The following is a 21759-nucleotide window of genomic DNA, read 5'->3' as shown; positions in this document are numbered from 1 at the left end:
GAAGTCCAGGTAATTTTTAACATTTCCCAGAGGGAGCCATCCCAAAGGTATAAATAGTCAAGTCTAAGTCTAATTCCAGGAAAGTACCAAGAACTTCAAGTTGCTGTCACTGAATGCAGTTTGGGTAATTGTCCTGTTCGTGCCGCCCTCAACGCCAGATGGCTCTTCCCTTCCAAAAAATGTCATTCTATGAGAAATTAAATATTGATGACTTTGTGTTGAAAAATACATCAGTCACTTAACTTCCTCTCAAACTCGCCTTCAGGTAGGCTGAACGAGCTTAATTGCGCACGGCCGCCAGTCTAAAGATTTCCCGTAAGATGCGAAGTCGCGAGTGAGATTCGGTGGTCACGTGCGGCATTAATTAATTGTGGCGCGACGTCGGTGGCGCCGAGTGCTCGCTTTGTTAGCCTGGACACAAAGCAGCAGCAGCTCCGATCAATGCCTTTTCAAAGCTAACTGGGTCATTAAGGGATAACCACCACCCACCTAGGCCTTTTCTCATCGACCACCTCCGGTGGGGAGAGGCAGGAAGCCGGGCAACGGCGTGCCGAGCGAGACCTCACAACATTTTTCCTTCCGCTCAATCCCCCTCTTGACAGCCAGTAAGAATGGCACAACTGTTCCCAAGTAGTGAGCGCCACATTGCGTAATGGGGAGAAGGCTTGGGAATGTTTGGTGGATACTGGAAATCCCACAAAAGCTTTTCCATGATTGATTAGCTCAATTATTTTTTATCATTCTGTCTTGCATCCACGACAGGTCTGTAATAGTAAATGTATTATGATTCGTGACATAGCAATAGAGAACATTGGATGAGGGACAAAAAACAATATCTTAACTAAAATATAATTTCCTAAATTTAACCTAAATTTGTTTATTTTGCCTTGACAAATTATTTTTACTTAAAATGTGTTATGTTCTGAGGTTGGATCCCAAAAGCGCAGACACAAATAAGAGTTTATCACTTTATTTGCAAAACATCAAGAGGCGTGGAACTAACTTAACTTGTCTAGAAACAACGAGAAGGCATCGAGGGAAAGAGGAGCAGGTGGCCAGCTGGGCAGCGGAATAATCCGACAAAACACACACTTCTCAGTTAGGCTTATATAGACAGTGAATCGATCTGATTGGCTGTGCATGTGGGTAACGAGACTGACACGGAATTATCTGATTGGCTGTTGACTAGATAGAGATGAAAGATTCTTGACATCACATAGCTCCTGACATCACATAGCTTTAATAATAATAAAAAAATAAAAAAAAAAATAAAAAAGGACCTGCCATTTATAGTGCAATTAGTGACAGTTGAGTAGAGAACATATGCGGTAAGGGACAGGAATAGCGTAACTAGACAAAATTCTCTGCTCCATAAACAAAAAGCTTCTCATGGTGCTTTTTGACAGCACGACAAACTTGTTAACACGTTTTTCCAACTTGCACACCGGAGTCGTCCTTCCTTTTCCTATTTGTTCAAATGTAAACCTAACTATGACCATAAAAGCAAGATACCACACTGCTCATTTTTAAGGCCAAACTACAACCCGTGACGATTTTCCCCACAGCCTTCAACTGTGTGAACTGATGAGTCGTATACTCCTTAACCTAAAAAAAAAAAAGCGAAGTGTAATTAAGATGGCGGGCTCGTGTCCTCACGTCAACTCACAAGCTGCTGGGTGAAAAGCAGCCACTTTTCTTTGCTCGCGTCGACTCTTAAGAAGATTACGCCAAAAGCAGGTTTTTTGGAGCCAGATATTCTTCCGAGTGCACGCGAACCAGCGGCGTGTCAGGCGAGGCCAGCGGATTTTTATCAGGGACGGCAACGAGAGACACGGCCTTCTTTTTGTGCTTCTTTTTAGGAATCCTGCAGGTACAATCAGACTTGTTTTTTGTTTTTTGTTTTTTTTTTACACAGCACTTTTGTAGCACATGTAAATATAATAAAAAGCCATGCACTGGAACTAGTAGGCCTTGGAATCACCGTGTTACTCAGAGTATGCCATTTCATAATACTTTGCCTATGATATCATTAATATTACGATACACACATAACTGAAATATTGGAGTAAAGCCATCTACTATCAAATCCATCCAATCCATTACTTAATAGGGATGAAACGATATCCAAACATCACAATATTAAGGTTGAGTTCCTACACATATTTTGACTCACAAGCAAGTTAGGTTCACCTTCATCTGACCATTAGTGTGGATTTTAAACAAAAGAAGGGTCAAAACATGCCTTGTGAAAACTAAACTACACTAACAATCTTGCCACCAGAGGGTGCTAGAACTGCACAAATGGAAATCAACCCGACTTTTTTTGACAGATGTCAGATGTGCTGCTTTTAATATCGCTACGTGACGACGATGTACTGTGGGAGTTTTAATATCGCAATATTGCTAGTATCGCTACATCCCTTTTAACTGTAAAGTACTTTGCCAGCCGATAGACAAAAGATGTTTGTTTTTACTCTTGTTTATCCGACACATTAGAGATATGATAGAGAGAGAATAATTTTGATATATTTTGTGGCCAAATATCAGATCAGCTAGCCATAATCAGGGTTTCCACCAGTGCTCTTTAGGCCCGGCAGGCCGCCAGGCTTGTATTGCCCCCCCCCCCCCCCCCCCCCCCCCCCCCCACACACACACACACACACAACCCCCCCCCCCCCTTCCCCCTTTGATGAACGATGAACTGTGCATGTCAATGCTTAGGTGCTAAAGTTTGACAAGAAATTGTGTTTTTCCCCATGATATCGCTGTAATCGCAATACTAAAATGAGAGCTTTGCACTCCTAGTACTTAATTAGGGCGGAATTTATTGTAATTGATTATGACGATACAGTGAGTGAGTATATGATTTTGGTCGTTCTGGAGTCTTGGCTCAATGAACAGCGATAGGAAGGCAGTCAGGTTTTGATACAGAGCAGTGGAGTATCTTTTTCGGCCAGTTATTGTGTTTTCTTATTGAGCTTTTCGGGGGAGGCAACCTGGGCTTTGAGGACACACACTCTTTCATTTTGGAGAATGTTTACGCTGGGTTTGCCGTGTGCTGCTATTTGTCGGCGGCGAGACAAGTGTGTAAGCGTTATCGGTGAATCACCAAGGGGAGGCACTCCAAGGACTCCTCCAGAGGTGCTCTGGCTTGCTTGTTTGTTGACACTCCAGCAGGCTAAATTGGACCACGTGGTTCTGCACGGCTGAGCCCGTTCAAAATGAAATAGGGGGGTGATTCCTTTCATGTATTTGTTTGCTTTCATATCTCACTGTCTTTGTTCCAACCGTTTGGTGGTCACAAAAACAGCGGATTAGCCACCCGTCACCTTCGCGTCGCCTCTTCCCGCACCCCTCTTACTTTTCTCAGGGTTTTTTTTCTCGTTTCTCCTCCCCCGCTGTTCCCCCAGACTGCTGTTGCTAGGCAACAGCTGATTGACCAATTAGAAGTCTTCCAAATGAAAAGCAGTATGAGGAGTCCCCGCGGTTACGCAGTCGAGGCTTGTATGCGGCCGTCTACTGTCAAGGCACAGCAGAGTGCAATGAAAGCCAAATGTGCTTTTTGTTGTGTGGACTGGTGCACATAACAGATGATTTGATGTGCTCGCTTCAATTTGATATTCGGCTGCGGCAAAACGCTCCTTGCGGTTTTTCTCCGTCCTTGACAGAAACGAGTCACCCGCATCAAGGTTTCAGGTTCAGTTCGTGGGAGGTGCCGGTTCTAGATGGCCCAGTTTTGTGTTTTGATTTCAGATACGCTCAGGTTCAGAGTCCAGTTACAGTGCAGTGTACAGATAAGGTCCACTGAAATCAAGGTCTAGGGTTTATTTACATCAAGATTTTAGGTCAATTTACAGTCAGATGTTAGGTCCAGTTCCAGTATGGTTTAGTTCTCAGGTACATCCAGACTTAGAGTTTAATTCAGTCAAGGTGAAAGGTTTATTTGAATCAAGGTTTTTGGTCCATTTACAGTCAGGGCTAGATTCCATTTACCCTCATGTTTGACGTCATGTTAAATAAAGGTTGAGGGTCTAATTCCAGTAACATTTAGAATCAGGTTAAATCAAAGGTTTAGGCTTCACTGACTGTAAGTTAAGTCTAGTCTCAGCAGGGTTTAGGGTCCAGTTAAATAAAGATACATCAAAAGTTAAGGTTCAGTGTCGACAAGATTTTGGGAGTAGGTTCTAAATCATGTCATGTGTACGATTTAGTTAAGTGAGGTTTACGGTTTCGTTACAGTCAGGTTTGGAGTCAATTTAAGTCAAGGTTTCGGGTTCAGTTACAACAAAGTCCAAGGTCTGTTGACACAAATTTTTAAGATCCACTTATAATGAAGTGTTCATTCCAGTTCCAGTAAATGCTTAGGTCGGGTTTCAGCAGGGTTTACAGTTCATGTACGCTTGTTGCAACAAATGGATAGGGTCAATTTGCAGTAAGGTCTAAACACACAGTTTTCTGAGGTGTTAGGTTTCAGGCATATCCAAGTGTAAGGTCAAGTTGCCGTAAAGTGTACTTTCCAATTACATCAAGGTAAAAGGCCTGGTTGCAGCAGGTGTTCAGGTAAAATATCAAGCTAGTTCAGTCAAGGATGAACAAAAATGGCCTAATTTCTGTAAGGTTTACAGTTGTGTTGTAGAAATTTCATGGTGCATTTACAGTAAGTATAGAGTCCACTTACAGCCAAGGGATGTTCAAGTGGTGGCACGTCTCTGTCAAATGAACGTAAGTCAGTGTGATTCAGTGTGAATTGACAAAAAAGCCAGTGAGTCAGCTGCTGAGCCATAATGGAATCCTCTGTGTCGGGGCTACATCGCTGATGGATGCGTCTGCTCCCTGATGGAGTGCATCTGCGCCGGGCCGCAGATGCCCAGGGGAGGAAGATGGGAAGTAAGACAACGGTCTGACGGATGGATGGAGGAAATGCCGGGCTGTGACACCTCACCTGTGGGGTTAAGCGCTTATGAAGTCGACATTAGGATGCGTTGGCAACAAGTACAGTAAAGTTGCTGTGCGCAGGGAGGAACAGGAGACCACCAAGGTCGGCCAATGATGGCGATGATGAGAGCACTTGGCCGCCACTTGAGCAAGGCCGCTGCCTCAGCAGTGTGAGCCTGCGAATAGCAAATACATGCTTGCTAAGTGGAGTTCCTTTACACCAGACCTTGAGCCTTGGGCACACTCCGGGCGATGGCAGAAGACTGAAAGACTGTGGGGGATGGGGAGGGGATAACAGGGGACTCAAGAGGGACTGGAGTGGATAAAAGAATGATGGAACGTGAGGCAAGGACACTGTTTAAATATCGAGAACGATCCCATTCAGTTCAGAGGGTGTCGTCATAGCACTGCAATCATAGAATCAAATTCAACAAAGTGGGGAAGCTACATGGTTTTCAGTTCAATCTCGGTGTAAGGCCCAGTTGCATTCAGTTTTAGGGTCCAGTTGAAGTCAAATGTAGGGCCAATTTAAATCAAGGATTAGGGTCCTGTTTTTCTAAGGTTTAGGTAATCATTTCTGTACTGAAACATTTTATAAGGTTTATGGACCAGTTTCTGTATGATTTAGGTAACAATGTTTGTCAGCTTTGGGAACCTGAACTGTGATTAGGAGATTAGTTTCTATAAGGTTTAGGGAATCATTTCTGTACTGAAACATTTTTTAAGGTTTATGGAGCAGTTTCTGTACGATTTAGGTAACAATGTCAGCTCTGGGAACCTGTATCTGTGATGTTTAGGGGGTCTAGTTTCTTGAAGGTTTAAGTCACGGTTTCTCGAAGGTTAAAAGGGTAATTTCTACAAGGTAATTTACAAACCAGGTTTGCGATGATTAAATGTCCAGTTGTACTAAGGTTTAAGGCCAAGTTACTATAAGGTTTAAGTTCCAGACACACTAGAGCTTAAGGTCCAGCTGCAGCAACCGGTTGGTCGAACCAGAAGAAAGAAAAGCCGGAGTAGCAGAAGGCAACTGTACTGATCAATGGTCGCAAGCGACGGTTGAAGCGGAAGCTCCGTGACGGGGAAGACAGCATGAGGAGCGGAAAGTAAGGGGGTGTCACGGCCACTTATCGTCACGCCGTGGAGGGTGACGTTGATTAGCGGCTCGCCACCGACAGCGCCAACTGAAAGGTCGGGTAATTAAACCCGAGCTGACACCGTGGAGGCCAAGCTCTCTCCTGTGCTGCAAGGCAAACTGTTGCCTCGTTTGCGTTACCTGTTCAGATGAATTGTTTGGGTTACTGTTATGAGATGCAGTCGGATGTGATACTTGACTGAATTTAAGGTACTCCTACTCGGATGTCTATACCTTGTTATTGGGTCGAGTTGGAATCGAGTGTAGGGTCAGAGTTTGAATTTGTGAACATGTGGTCGTGATGTTTAATTGACATTTGGATTAGGAAGTGATGCTTGTCCCCTGATAGTAGAACCAAATGGTTAGAGAATTCCTGATCTACAATAGGTATGGGTAAAAATTTGGATGTGGTTATTAATATGTCGGGTCCAGTTAGCTGACACAACTCGCTCCAACGTGTTAGGCCAGACGTTTGTCTTGCTTGCGTTCTACCTGCTTGGATGAATTGTCATCTCCGCTTTGAGATGCCATCTTGACGTGACACTTGACTAATTTTAATTTCAACCGTCAAGTCCTACGTTGCCTTTGTTGAACTTGGTCGTATTTATAGCCAACGAGCTGCCATCCTCTCTGTGCGTCTGCGATGTTGTGAGGGTTGTGTCACCTCCCGTCTGAGTGGCTGGCTGTTTGTGTCAATGTCACCTCTGTTTAAACCCCCTTCCTCCTCCTCGCGTTCTTCTTCCTCCTCCTCCTCCTCCTCCTCCTCCTCCAAAGTGTGAATTGGCTGTCATTTCCTGGCTCGGCTCCTCAAAGTCAAAAAGGACCGCCATGAGAGTGGAGATGCCGTTTGAGCTCCCGCCCTGGGAGCTTCCTGCTTACTTTGATCGACTGGTTTGGGTGACTTACAGCAGTTAAAGCAATATTAGAGGGTGGGTTAACTGGGGTTAGCAGGGTTAGGGATAGGTGGGTGAACGAGGATTTTCGTTACGATTGAAGATACCCAAACCTTGACGCTTCAGTAGGCATGTTCAATTAGCATGAATATTCTATTCTTATTACCGATTCACTACTAGCATGTAGCATCAATGATATCTATACTGTATTTATTAACTGTTCACAATCACACTCTTTTAAATGGTCCCTCCCAAGCCACTCTTTGTAAAGTCTGTTACTTTGTCTTCCCAAATAAACATTCACTGACGTGAAATTTTAACATGAAAATTTAAATGTTTGGGCAGCTATCAGCTAGCTCAACTGTTAAAGCGATACAACACTTATTAATCATTTTCCAGTATTGGATTAGGCATTGTGTGGAAAGTATCTTTGGCATCGTGTTCCCTGAATTTTATTTTAAACTGATTGTCTGAATTCGATCCTACGGTGTGGGACGCCATGCTCCTGGTCACGTGATCGTGATGACGTATCCCGTGTGTAACCCGAAGCCGTTTTTGTTCATTTCAATGGGAAGTTGCTGACGTAAATAGCGAGCAAAAGACTGTTCAGAGTAAGTCCTCAACACTTCGGTTTCATTCCGTGTGGGGGCGGGCGCTCCTAATGTGGGCTAAAGCGTGCTTAGCTAGCACACGACAAGTAGCTTAATCTAGTACTAGTCACCCGGAAGTTTACCGTCCACTTGGACTCGCCGACGGCTGCATGGGCCAGTTTTGTCCGGCTTTCGGTTGGAAACGAATCTTTGGCGTGTCCTCCATGGCTGTACTGCTTTTGAAAAAGTGCTTCTTTGTTGTCAGGCGAAATTCCACCTTTGATGTCCGCCTTGGGACGCGATAATTCCTCGTGAGTTCTTTGCTGTCATTCATTCAATGTGTATTTTACGCACGTGATACGTCACGATGATCACGTGGCTGTCCAAAATGCCCGATACAGTACTTAATGCAAAAATATTCATAAAATGTTCTATGAAATCATAATAGCTCAACATAAATTGGCATTTTTTTTTTCACAGACTAGCTGTTTACTTTTTCAGATGTCTTGTGTTGCTTTAAGCTAGCTTGCCTTCCATCCTTTCACAGCTCCTTAGTAAAATGTCCATAGTAAAATGAGCTTCCAGGTTTGTGCAAATGAAACAAAAAAAGACCAAATTAACTTCAATCTCAGCATCGCTGTCTCCTTCAGGACACAATATATCGCTGACTATCTAGCAACACTTTAGTTCTTGACCACCCCTGAAGCCCAAATGTAAGCAGAGCTTTATCATCTCACAATGCGGCGTATCAGCAATTTTCAGTTCAGAGCACCGTGCCGTTGGAGCTCCGTGACCTTTCCTCCCCATGCCACAAAGTAGCCTTTTAGGGGGGACTTCAAAGGCGGGCAAAAAGAGCCTCATTACGGGCCCATTTCAGGCCACGAACCAGACTCCATTCGCAAAAAAACCCCCCAAAAAAAACCTTGGTTTTTCTTGTCTGTGTTTTGGCCAATGAAACCGTAGATATGGGTCGTCCAGTGAGTGGGACAAAGATGGCCGTCAGAAAAGGAATGGTAGCCAGACCGGTACGGGACATATGGAAACATAGGATGCTCAGATGGTTTTCAGGAGGGCTCAGCTACTCGGCTCAGGTCATCGGGTTCGTCATCCTGCCTGTAATGTTCCCCTCCTGCCATCGGGGGCAGCATGAGTTGGCTCTGGGTCTCGATAACATTGTATATGATTGAATTTCATTGCGATTCAGTTAAGTGTAATGCAGACATGAAGACACAAACAAAGAAGACTTTCAAAACTACTGTGACTCAGTAAGCTGCAGTAATTGTAGTCATTTTTCGCAAATTTCTTTACATGATCTTTCAAAACGTCTTTGCACCATACAGTGCAGTTTTTCTTTAATACGTACACATTGGGACAAAATGAAGGTGGCACTGTATTGGCTGATGTCTCGCATTGATTATAGCTCATCTGATAAGACGAGCAGGTTGCAGTCCAAAAGTGGCGTGTGTTCAATCTCTATCGTGTCAGCGCATCGCAGCGCTCGCGTGTTTACCGGAGCGGCAAGTCCACCACGTGTCAATCTCTCCCCCCAACCCTTCTCGCATCCACGGCAACGACATCGCCGACGGCCATCTGTCAAGCGCCTTTGCCGCCGTTCCGCAAACCACTTTGTGTCGCCCGGAAAAAGCCAAATGGCCGCTTCTGTTCTCCGCATTTGTGCGAGGATACAAATGCAACGTACGAGCATTGTGCGCTCGTTAAAAAGCAGAATTAAACGTGTCAAGCTGAGGGCAACGGCGCGATGACGGTTAACGCGGGAAAATAATGGACGTCATTGTACTCGCCATCATGCTTCCGTGCATTTGTGTTGGACACGTCAGAATTAGAGTCGCTAACGTCAACAAACGGAGACAAAGTCGTCGTTTCCCCTGGCAGATACTACACAGGATAACTAACATGTTCCTGCTGGCTAATTGCTTGCTTTGTTTTTGCAAAATAACAGCTAGTCACCTTATTTGCCATTGCGTTCAAGTTAAAAAATATATATAATAATATTAATAATTGTGTTACAATTGTTATATGTAACTGAAAAACCATTTCAATTCAATTATACGGTGATATTTTTTCTATGATGTCGCTAAAGTCATGAAACAATAATTGTACGAAGGATTAATGCGTAAACAATAATGCCAAAAGTATCACAATCACAATGTCAATTGTGTGATTATCATAACTATAATATACATTTAACTTGGAAATGCTACCAAGATTTTCCAGCAATATCATTACAGTGGTAAAACGGTGATTTTGCGAGAATCATCATCATGATAGATGGAACTAAAAAATGACAGAAATGATTTTATACGTGATAAAATACATCCTGGTAGTGAAAAAAAAGTGGAATTCTAGAAATTTCTGCAACATTCCAAATGGAAATGTCTTCTTTTTTTTTTTCTGTCTCTTCCGAGACCTGATGTCCTGCACTTTCTCCTCTGGGATGGACGTGTCGTGTGGCGCATATATATGAGTGACAGGAGGGTTGTTCTGCTCGACTATATATAACCTCGGTGCAGCAGTACTGCAGTGAGGTGTCAGGTTGTACCAAGCCGTACACATTCCTATTATACATATATCTACAGTCAAACACAAACATAAATCAGTCCTGATGTGTACGTCCCGACCTTCGATTCCTGGATTTTTTACATTTTTGTGCATGGACAAGATGATTTAGGGTACATGCAGTAAATACAGGTCGGGTTTGCGATGCGCCGGCTATCGATTCGCGCTGGGATTAAATGCGTGGCCGCGTCCTCGCAATGAGATTCACATGGCCACATGAGGCTGATTGGTTGGGAGGGATCGATGAGCCCAGAGAGAGAGAGAGAGAGAGAGACGTATCGGCTCTTCTTCATTACGTCTATAAAGGGGAAATAAATAAGTGGTGGCGGCAAGGGAGGCTGTGAAGAGACAGACAGGAAGACATCGCATACTGAGAAATGACGTTAACGGTACGACGACAGTGTCGGGCGCCAATTTTGTGCATCCGCTGCGTTAATAAACCTCGTGAAACAGACGACACGGAAATGTATGCGCCTCACAGTCCACGGTTCTGGTTTCGAATCCAAGCACTGCAAAATGCATACGCTGCCAAACTGGAAAGATGGATGACATCGAAGCAATTCATCACCTTTAATGTCTTCTAATATCTTCTCCTCTGACCGCGCCAGGATGCTCTCACGGTGGCGGCATCAGTCACCAGTGACGGTGACTGATGACCCAAGCCGGAGCCAAGGCTGATTGACTGACCGCCCAGCCGGCGTACACCGCCATACGGGTGTCTGGGAAGTAAACACTCTCCCCTCCATTTTGACACGCCGTGTCCTGTAAATGGCCAGCCTAATTTCATTGGCCGGTTTACGGCGCCTCGTATCCTCGGCATAAGGTGTCGTGTTTGCCAGTTGTGAGCATGAGATAGGTGCTGAGATGGCCCAGGGAGTGTGTGTGACTCACCCTGGCTAGTGTGTGCGCATGCCGAGGTGTTGGCAAGACTGTCATATTCAGCCAACGGTGCCGCACTCGTTGTGTCAGCTCCCTCGGGCGGCCACCGATGCTCCGATCGCATAACTCGGCCTCGCCGCGCCACCTTTGTCACCCCCCCACCGCTTGCCCTCTCCGACTCGTGCGCAGGGCCCGGTGGCCGTTCCACTTTTTTCTGCCGACGCGTGTGTTTTGCAGGGGATAGTTGTCGAGCGCTGCCGATTAAAAAAATAAAATAAAATTAAAAAAAATAAAATCTCTGAAAATGTTTAAAAAGGACGGAAGAGGATTAGGGCCAGTGAAGAGAGAGATAGAAAAAAAAAAAGGTTGGCAGGATTCTCACTTTATTCTCAGAATTCTCACTTTAAAGTCAGAATTCCGACTTTATTAGAATTCTGACTTTCAAGTGAGAATAATATTAGCACGAATAAAGTCAGAATTCTGACTTTATTCTCAGAATTCCCACTTGAAAGTCAGAATATTAGCACTAATAAAATCAGAATTCTGATTCTAAAGGGAGAATTCTGACTTTAAGTCATAATTCTCACTCTAGAGTCAGAATTCTGACTTTAAAGTGAGAATCCTGCCAAACTTTTTTTTTCTCTTCACTGGCCCTAATCTTCTTCCGTAAAAACAGTGATAGTACTATTTTTGAGTTTTTCACGTTATGAGCTCAGTCTTTTTTTTTTTTTTTTTTTTTTTTTTGCGTCGTGTCTTGAGAAAAATTTCTTTCCAGCTTTGTCTGTTGAACAAGGCTGAAAAAGGGGTTTTGATGATAAAATAATGTTTTGATTACAGATGTAAAACTATGAAACACACTGTGACACAAACTGACTTTGTCACAGTCATGTACCCCTTCTTTCTATTACATATCGCGACACACACTGTACTTATACCATACATTTACATACTCGGATCGATTGTGAGGTGCCTAAATTCGTCCTACTTCCAACTTGTTGGCATTTCTCATCTTCATAATGGACATGACAAGCCAACATTCACCGCCTCATCTTGATCGTAATCCATGCTGATCTCAAATCCAAAGCAATGCATTGCCGCCATCTACAGGAACCTGTATGTCAATACATATGTTTAAAACCTGAATTCCACAAACAAACTAGGCCAGACCCTCTTCCGTGCCTACTCTTTGAAAAACGTACTTGGTGAATATATACGTCGATGGCAGTAAACGGTTTGATTCAAGTTGGTGATTATAAACGGCAATTATTATTTTTTTGCCATTCCCGGCAGTGCTTGGTTTACTGTACCAGGCTTGTGAGGATAAGGGTTTTCGGAGTTCAGTCTCAACACCTCATCCGCTCCCGCCTCTGAGGAGTTGACAAGAGGCCCGGGCGCTAACGCGGTAGAGCGCGCAGCGGTGAAGCCGGTGTATAACACAGCCAATTAAGCAGCCGCCGTGCAGCGCTCAAGGCAACCAGTGGCGGCCTCCCAGGACTCAATTAGCACTCTGTTTTTGTCGGCACCACGACAGAGGAGAGAAGATTCCCTTTGCCTGGAGGACCGGCAACTCTCACATATGGAGCGTACCGGACTTGAGCAAATGTTGGAAGCGTTGACTGTGTCCATAACGTGAACGATGAAAGATCTGATTCGAGATCACTTGGAGCGAGGCTGGAGCAAACGGGCTGTTGAATTCACGTTTATACGGTGCATCGTTGCCGCTCATTTCCCCAGGATGACTTTACATGTTACTGTAATGACCTCAGTGTAAATAAGGAAGTCATTTCCTGGCTGTAAAATCTGTTTCCGGCCCACCTTTGTCTGAGGAAGGCCCAATGGGAAATGACTTAGGTGTAATGATGATTTTTGTGTCATGGTGCATTGTGGGTCCTCATTACCCAGCACAAGCTGTTTGGCTGGTATTGAACCAACTCAACACCACTGGCCAGAGAGAAAAAGAGAAGAAAAACCTAAAACCCAAACCTTTTATCCTAAATTTTACTCGCACGACATTTATCTTAAACCTAATCTCCAAATTCTGAACCTCCTAACCCCTAATGCTAATTAATAATAAACCCTAAATCGAACACCCAAATCCTAAAACCTAACCACTAAAACTACCCCAAATAGTGAACCCCAAACCTAACCCATCAACTCTAATCCTAATCCTAACCACCTAACCCCAAAACCATTCAGTCTAAACCTAACTGTAAAACCTAACTCCCTGAACCATATGCTAACCAACGTCTTGAAGCGACAAAGACCCTCAAAACCCACTAACGATCGATTAATCGATTAATCTACACGTTTTATTTTTAGTATCGATTGCCAAGTGTGATCCTCATCCTTAATTTCCCTCAAAGACTTTTCACGCCGTCTTTAGGTGACAAAGACACGAGGTGATAATTGCCAAACTGAAAACAGAAACAATCATCGCAAAAAGCGATAATGCAGAGTTGCTCATTACAGAACTGATAGTAGCACAGCTGAAAATAGCAGAACCGATATGTAGCGAATCATCGGCGACATCGTTTTGGAGTGGAAAAAGACGGAACGGGGTCCTCCGCCTGTGTCGGCATTTAGTAGCCCGCCATCTCCGTCAGAACGCCGCAACTCATTAGCAGTATTCCCACTTCACTGGCATTTAACGCCTCGCCACAAACACGAGTCAGCCTGCCAGCTGACGCTACACAAAGCAAACAAAACGGCGGCAACTTTGCGGCCTCGGGCAGTTAACGCGCAAACGCGCAGATGGAAAAGCGCTTAACGAACGGCGGCCGTAAAAAAAAAAAAAAAAAAAAAAAAGTCGGTGGCTCAGATAACAAAAAAGCCCAAGCAGGCTGCCTGGCATTTGCATATTCAAATGAGCCCGTCGTTCAGGGTTAGCCGCTTACGCTAATGACGCGTTTAGCTCCTAATAAATCAGTTAAGGCACTTCCATGCTGGAGCCCGGGGAGCGATGCTATTCTGCGTACGTGTGGGACTGTGTGTGCTGGGGTTTTTCTTGCATGTTCGCGTTGTAAGACCTACGTTTTTATGTGTCTTGCGTCATGCGACTTTCTGAGATTTTTGCAATTTTATTGATTCTGGCAAGAATCACCTTGAGTGATCACAATTAGTGTTTCAAGGAACACTTGACTCATTGAACAGCTTTCAACAGAGAAAAGTTAATATTTTCTTTGATAACTTCATTATTTTCATTTAAATTAATATCTATTAATACCTATAAAAAGTGTTAATACCTTTAATACCTGTATTAATATCTTTAAAAAGTAATTTTTCTACTTAATGTGAACTGATGATGACATCACCTGGCTCACCTGTTTTCTGGATTTGGTCAGTAAACTGAGCCATGATTGGTCGTTACCTACTTCCTCAGCACAGGTGATGTCATCATCAGTGGACAGCAAGTAGAAAAATCACTTTTTAATGGTATTAATTGTACATGAAAAATAATGACGTTACCACATTAATTATAGGCAAAATATTCACTTTTTACTGCTGAAAATGGCTCATTGAGTCAAGTATCCCTTTAAAAAAAAGAAAAAAAAGTCATGTAAAAACGTAATTAGATCACATCAAATGACATTATTCAAATTAGAATGCCTTAAAATACACAAATGCATTGCATCAACTTCTTGTTTGTTTACTAACCTAAACTAGTAAAACTAGTTACCCTGTTTTAGGTTAGTAAACATGTTTTTTGAGGATGAGTAGTTTTTCTGTATTTTAGTTTTTATTCAAAAGTGATGCAAATCTCTTTGAGAGTAGTTTTGTATTTTAGTTGTAATATCTATGAGGATGAAATGTTTTACTTTATTTCAATATTGAGTGTAAAACATGTTTTGAGTTTTATTTTTATTTTTATTTGCATTTCTTTATGGAGTTTTTTTTTTCTTCGTTTCATCACAAAAATTGCGACGCCGTTCTCCAAGAGTGTGGAAGAAGAGCTGCCGCCGCTTCGCAGAAAAAGCTTTGACAATTTCCTCTCGTCACTCGGCACAGTGGCTGCGTCAAAGGTCGTCGGGCCGCGCTTCTATTAGGGGGATTAGTCCTCAAATGGGATTACACAGCACCTTGCAATGCAAGAGAGAAAACGGGGGCCTGGTATGAAAAGAGATGCTTTCATCCTCGTTAGGAAGAAGGATGGGAGCACCAAAGTCGGAATAAAGAACAATATTGGCGACGTCTTTCATAATTTGAAATGATTGCGAGAAAATGTGTGAAAGAATTACTGCACATCTTGATTGTGAAGACAAGGAGAAAACGTTTCATACTGACAAATTATGTTTTTATTGTATTTGTTTCACTTTAGAAAAGGTCACTTTGACCCCAGGATATTTTTAACGATGCATAAGTTGTCAGAAATAGAGCAAGAAATCTCAATTACCATTACTTTATATCTCATTATCAATGTAAAAAAAACAAAACTTTTTACTCTTTTTATGCAAAATCTTGTTTATGTATGTAACTTGAAAATGGGTCAATTTGACCCGGGATATTTTGTTCTTCCCTTTACAATGCCAAAAAGCATGAGCAGGAGGGTTGATGGAGTCCCTTGTAATACATTGCAATGAATTAGATTTATAATAAATGTAATTGTTTTAATTCACACCCCTGATAAAAACAGGAATTAACAATAATAACTAGACTAAGTGCAATTTCTGGAGAAATTGCGTGGGAATGCTGAAAGCTGAATGCTAGGATTTGAATGCAGGTGGAATGCTTATGAAGTAAATTGAGAGATAAATTCTGAAATTATAACCTCCTGCTTACTGGACAATGCGCTTTACCAACTGTGCCACCGAGCAGTCTCAGACACCTGGTAATGATGATAAATTATATGAATGGAAGTGGGCGTGGAAAGTAATACTTAGAAAAAGTTCAATGCCTGACGTGGGAATGCTTCAGCTTCTAAAAGAACAATATTTACTCTATATGTAATCTTTTATCTTATTTCAGCCACAGTATAGTATAAAATTAAAAAAATAATAATAAAACATGTTTCATTCATTGTAATTGTGCTAGTGCATGTCATCAAAATTGTCATCAATTGCCATCACTCAGCCAGCAATGATATTAAAATATATTTGACGCTACATGAAAACGTACTCCTCAAAGCAGGTCCTCTCAAGAGCAGGAAGACAAGTCCGCGCTGTGCCTGCGTGTGTGTGTGCGTATGCGTGCGTGTGTGGAGGAGTTCTGGTGGCGTGCATGTAGGTCAGCTGGGGCCTGAGGGCGCACAGCCTGCACGGGCAGGAATTCCTTCAATCCCTCCTCTGGACCTTGTCATACAGTCACATGCTCAATTCGGGCTGCACCTCCACCAAGGAATGCATTGGGTTCATATTACGGCGTTTTATGATATTAAAAAATCCAAATAATTTCACTTTAAAACATTTTTACCGTTAATGTATGTGAGGAAAAACATTTAATCTTCTTCGAGAGGAAGTACAAAAAAAAAAAGCCAGCAAAAGCCTACTAGAACATCTGGAATTTATTTGAGGTTAACAAAGGTAAAAAAAATTAAATAAATAAATAAATAAATATATTTTTTGATAAATAAAGAAGTAAAAATAAAAAAATTTTTATGGCCAATGTTTTACATAAAAAGATCCAAATCCATCATGTTGAACCCAGATTAATTTTATGGTAGGCCTACATAACTTTAAAAATGATTTTTAAATAGAAAATTCAGTATTGTTTGACTTAATTATGGTCTCGATCTGCCAGAACTACCAAAATAACTCACAAAAATAATTATGAAAAGAAAAATACACTTTTAAATGAATACGTATAATTAAAAATAAAATGTATTCTATGTTGCTGTTTTTTTTTTTTTTTCTTTTTTAAGCATACAAGCCTTGGGGGAGGTCTGTTCCAGTTCATCATTTCCACTCATTCCTGTCTCCTTCCTTCCTCCCATTTGTGCGGTCCCGCCTTGATCTCTTATCCCGTCATCCATCTCCATCCCAGCCTCCATTTCTCCCGTCGCTCCCCGCCGGGCTCATCTAAACTCTTGTGGCGGCCCTCCCGTCACGGGCCTAATGCCGTGAGAAATGACAGTGGACGGGCGCCTTTTGCCTTCCGTCCTCCCCCCCCCCACCGTTGCCTGGCAACTCCCCAGACATCTCCCGCCTGCCGTGCCGCGATAGGCACGCGAGGCTAATGAGCATTAGAACTCATTTGCGCTTACCGTCATTTTTTTTTTCCCCCTGTCATTTTTGGCAACTTGGCTTTGCGCATAGTCAACACACAAACAATTCTGCCGTTACTGTTAGGATTAAAAAATCAAATAAAATAATGCGCATAATGATGGGTGTGATGTTTTAGAATAATGGGTTGCAATAGTAGTTAATAGCATGCGGGACAGGTGTGAAGCTGTGAGGTTAAATCTTCATGGAAAAATAAACATGGACTGCAAACGCTTCCCTGAGGAACTTCGCACACAAATTGGCTTTGTCTCACATAATTGCACGTTGTACACTAAGGTAAAATAAACAAAAAAAATCATAAAATTTGGTCATTTTAAATGTATTTTAAAAATTACCTCAGTTGGTTGGTTTATTGATACACATGCACAACATTTAATAATTAAATTAATAGTAAATACGAAAATGTCAAAATCAAGATAACTATATTTTAACTTGTTTGGATTTTTTTTGTTTTTTTTAAAACTCCGATCTTAGCACAAAAGTTTGCCGACCCCTGACCTGACAAAAAATATTGATACGCATACGAAAGTGAAGACTGTCACAAAAAAAAAATAAATGAACATGGACTGCATACATTTCCCTGAGGAACGCCACCCAAAATTGTGCCTAGCATGACTTTGTTATGCAAAATAGCACACATGACATGCGTGTACTAAAATACAGGGACAAAGTCTGAAGAGATGAAAATGTTGAAAATATTACCCTCTCAAAACTGGCTTTACTTCTGGTGTGTTGCCATGCCCAGGTGACGTTCATATTTTTATGAGGACAAAACTTTTTGGGACACAAGGGAACGTGAAGAAAATGTTAAAAATAAACAGGGACTTGAAACAGTTCCCTGAGGAACTCCACTTTGAATGCATTGGATGTTGTGATATCTGAACATGTTCATTGAAAAAGTTTGAAAATTTAGTCTGAACAAAACTGTCGGGCCACTTTTCCGTTTTGTAGCTCGTCAACAGATTTTCAAGTGCGCCCGTGGGACTTTGTTTGCCTTCCTTCGGGTTTTCCCCACATCAAACTAAGCCGAGCATGCCTTTATATGGACTGGGAACAGAAGATGAAACATTTCTAAATACATTTTCTTGCCTGTAAATAATTTAGAGCAGTAACTATTTTTTCCTCACAGCGTTCCCGCACGGCTCCTTTTGCTTTACCTGTGAGTCATTTCGTGTCCTGGTCCACTTTGTTCTGCTTCTACGTCACTTGCCGGCTTTTAAGGAGCGGCAGGCTGTCCCGCTGCAGAAATATTCCCACTCGGATTGTCGCACACGTCTTCGAGTTGCCGCTTTAAGACGAAAAAAGTGTGCCTTTAACACGCATGTGGGATGAGTGCGTGAGATTAGACGAGTAAATCTCATTATTATTCCAGATTAGTCTCGCCCATTAGTGTCATTTGTGTCGTGGATTAATTGAACCCCACTTGGGAGGAGAATGCACAAAGGTGGAGAAGAATGGAAAATGAGGATTTTTAAAGACTTCAGTCTCAAGACCGTGACTAGCCGTGACTAAAAAGACAGGAAGTCTGCCATTTTGGTTCAAAGTGGCCATTTTGGATTGCTTGCACCCTTTCGCCGAACAACATGAAAATTGGTAGAGATGTTTCTCGTGAGTCGATCCCTGATAAAATAAAAAATAATAAAATAAAATACATTTAAATATCCAATGAAATCTTTTGTAATATGTCCAAAAGCAAAATAAATAAATAAATAAATAAATACAAAAAATTTGGTGAAATATGTTGTAATATGTCCAAAAGGGAAATAAATGAATAACTAAACAAACAAACAAATAAATAAATACACAAATAAATAAATACATTAATTTAAAAATCTGGTGAAATCTGTTGTAATATGTCCGAAAGGAAAATAAATAAATATAAATAAGTAAATAAATTAATTTAAAAATCTGTTGTAATATGTCAAAACGGAAACTAAATAAATATATAAAGAAATAAACAAAAGTACATAAATATACAAATAGCTTAATTTAATAATCCAGTGAAATTTGTTGTAATATGTCCGAAAGTATAATAAATAAATGTAAATAAACAAATAAATGTATTGTATTGTAGTGTGTAAAAGGAAAAAACAAACATACAAATAAATAAAAATATATAAACACATTGATTTAAAAATCCAGTGAAATCTGTCGTAATAATATGTTTGAAAGGAAATAAATAAATAAATAAATACATAAATAAATATCCGGTGAAATCTATTGTAATAATATGTCCGAAAGGAAAATAAATCTAAATAAATAGATAAATAAATATCCGGTGAGATCAATTGTAATAATATGTCTGAAAGGAAAATAAATAAATATAAATAAATAGATAAAATCTGTTGCAATAATATGTCTGAAAACAATTTAAAATAAACAAATAAATAAAAATCCAGTGAAATTTGTTGTCATCTGTCCAAAAGGAGGGAAAAAAACTATGAATGAAAAGAGTAGTAGTTCAAAATTTTTGCACAGTATTATTATTAGTATTTTTTTTCCCCCTAAACACATTTCCTGCATTCTCTCTCCCTGGTTTTGTAACAGGCGGACCCTCACGACAGAGACATCGCTATCCGTCCCTTCTTGGAGCACTGCGAGAGCACCCACATGACCATCTGGCTGGGCATCGTGTATGCCTACAAGGGCCTGCTGATGGTGCGGGAACACATTTCCGTCACGCTCGCGGCCCGACGACGACGACGACGCCTCGCTCACGGCCCTTCCTCTTGTCGCCCCCGCGCAGTTGTTCGGCTGCTTCCTGGCTTGGGAGACCAGGAACGTCAGCATCCCCGCCCTGAACGACAGCAAATACATCGGCATGAGCGTCTACAACGTCGGCATCATGTGCATCATCGGCGCCGCCGTCTCCTTCCTGACCCGGGACCAACCCAACGTCCAGTTCTGCATCGTGGCGCTGGTCATCATCTTCTGCAGTACCATCACGCTTTGCCTCGTCTTTGTTCCCAAGGTGTGAATAGTCAAGTACTCTTAACAAAAATATTTGTTCGCATGATTTTCCAATATCGTGCAGTCCTAATTTATTTTGATATTAATTAGCCCAAATACGGACGTTTGAAAGTGTATCACACAGAAGTGACGTCATCTAACAGAAGCCAATAGAAAAGCACCTTCAGATGACGTCGCTCCCATGCTGTTTTTTAAATCTTGCGCACAAACACATTAACAAAAAACTAAAACTAATACTGAAACTTAACTAAAATTAAACTAAAACTAAGTATTCCTTAAATAAAACTAACTCAATTTAAAGCTCAAAATGAAATGAAAACGAACTAAAAGGAAAAATTCCAAAACTATAAATAATAACCCTGCTTCCCGCCATTGCCAAGCCATAAACTGCTAACGAGATGCGTCATCCTCTCCTAGCTGATCACCATGAGGACCAACCCGGACGCCGCCACGCAAAACCGCAGGATCAAGTTCACGCAGAACCAGAAGAAAGAGGACTCCAAGACCTCCACCTCGGTCACCAGCGTCAACCAGGCCAACACCTCCAGACTGGACGGACTTCAGACCGACAACCACCGTCTCCGCATGAGGATCACCGAGGTGACATTATCTTACAACGCCACAAAAATGGGCTCAGGGAGCATTTTTAGAAAATTCAGCCTCCGAAGTTGGTCTTAACTAGAAGCGTGAATTTTAGACGGGTTGTTGCTTATGAGTAATGTTATGTTCTGGGGTTGGATCCCAAAAACGCAGACACAAATAAGATTTTAACTCTTTATTCGCATAACATCGAGAGGCGTAGAACAAACTTGACTAGACGAAAACAACGAGAATGTATCAAGAATCACGAGACGCTAAGCTAATTTGGGCTGTGGAGGTGCACAGAGTAACGGAAGTAATAATCCGACAAAACACACACTTCTCAGCTAGGCTTATATAGACAGTGAATCGGTCTGATTAGTTGTGGCTAGACATGTGGGTAAGAGGACTGACATGGAATTATATGATTTGTTGTTGACCAGATAAAGAGATGAAAGATTCCTGACATCACATAGCGTCTTACCAGTTGAAACTAGATGCTGTTTACATCAGTTCAAAACAGACACTTGACCTCACGGTCATGACCCAAACATAACCCTTGCATGACCCTAGTCATGACAGTAAGCATAACCCTTGCATGGCCCTAGGTAGTTTGTGAAACAATCTGGATCATATAACTAAATCTTCTAAGTCCATTCATATTTTTAAAACATTTATAAAAACTCAATAACTGGGAAAAAAATAAAATAATATATAAATATATATATATATATATATATATATATATATATATATAACATTTTTTCATTTTTATTTTATTTTTTGACCAAGGGTAGATACAACTTTTACTTATTTCTGTCCCCTTTCATTTCTTTTTTTTTTTTTTTTGAAGAATGAACTAAAATTCTTGAATTTCCATTTGTGCAGTTCTAGCACCCTCTGGTGGCTTGTTTTTTTTTTTGTATAGTGCAGTTTAATTTTCACAAGGCATGTTTTGACACTTTATATGTTTAAAATCTAGGCTAATG

The 21759-nt window shown here is 41.5% G+C and overlaps 1 protein-coding gene across 3 annotated transcripts in view; it reads left to right on the top strand.

Moving 5' to 3' along the window:
• The window catches only part of gabbr2 (gamma-aminobutyric acid (GABA) B receptor, 2), a 101459-nt gene that overhangs the window by 74623 nt on the left and 5077 nt on the right, over window positions 1-21759 (top strand). For all 3 annotated transcript variants that reach the window (XM_077506884.1, XM_077506883.1, XM_077506885.1), the window contains exons 14-16: window positions 19769-19879; window positions 19968-20192; window positions 20609-20791. In XM_077506884.1, coding sequence (XP_077363010.1) covers window positions 19769-19879; window positions 19968-20192; window positions 20609-20791 — 519 coding nt within the window. The remainder of the gene's footprint in view (window positions 1-19768; window positions 19880-19967; window positions 20193-20608; window positions 20792-21759) is intronic.

This window comes from Festucalex cinctus, chromosome 19 (assembly GCF_051991245.1).
Source record: "Festucalex cinctus isolate MCC-2025b chromosome 19, RoL_Fcin_1.0, whole genome shotgun sequence".
Lineage (NCBI taxonomy): Eukaryota > Metazoa > Chordata > Actinopteri > Syngnathiformes > Syngnathidae > Festucalex > Festucalex cinctus.
The sequence above is the reverse complement of the archived record's forward strand: the minus strand, read 5'-3'. Positions and strand labels throughout refer to the sequence as shown.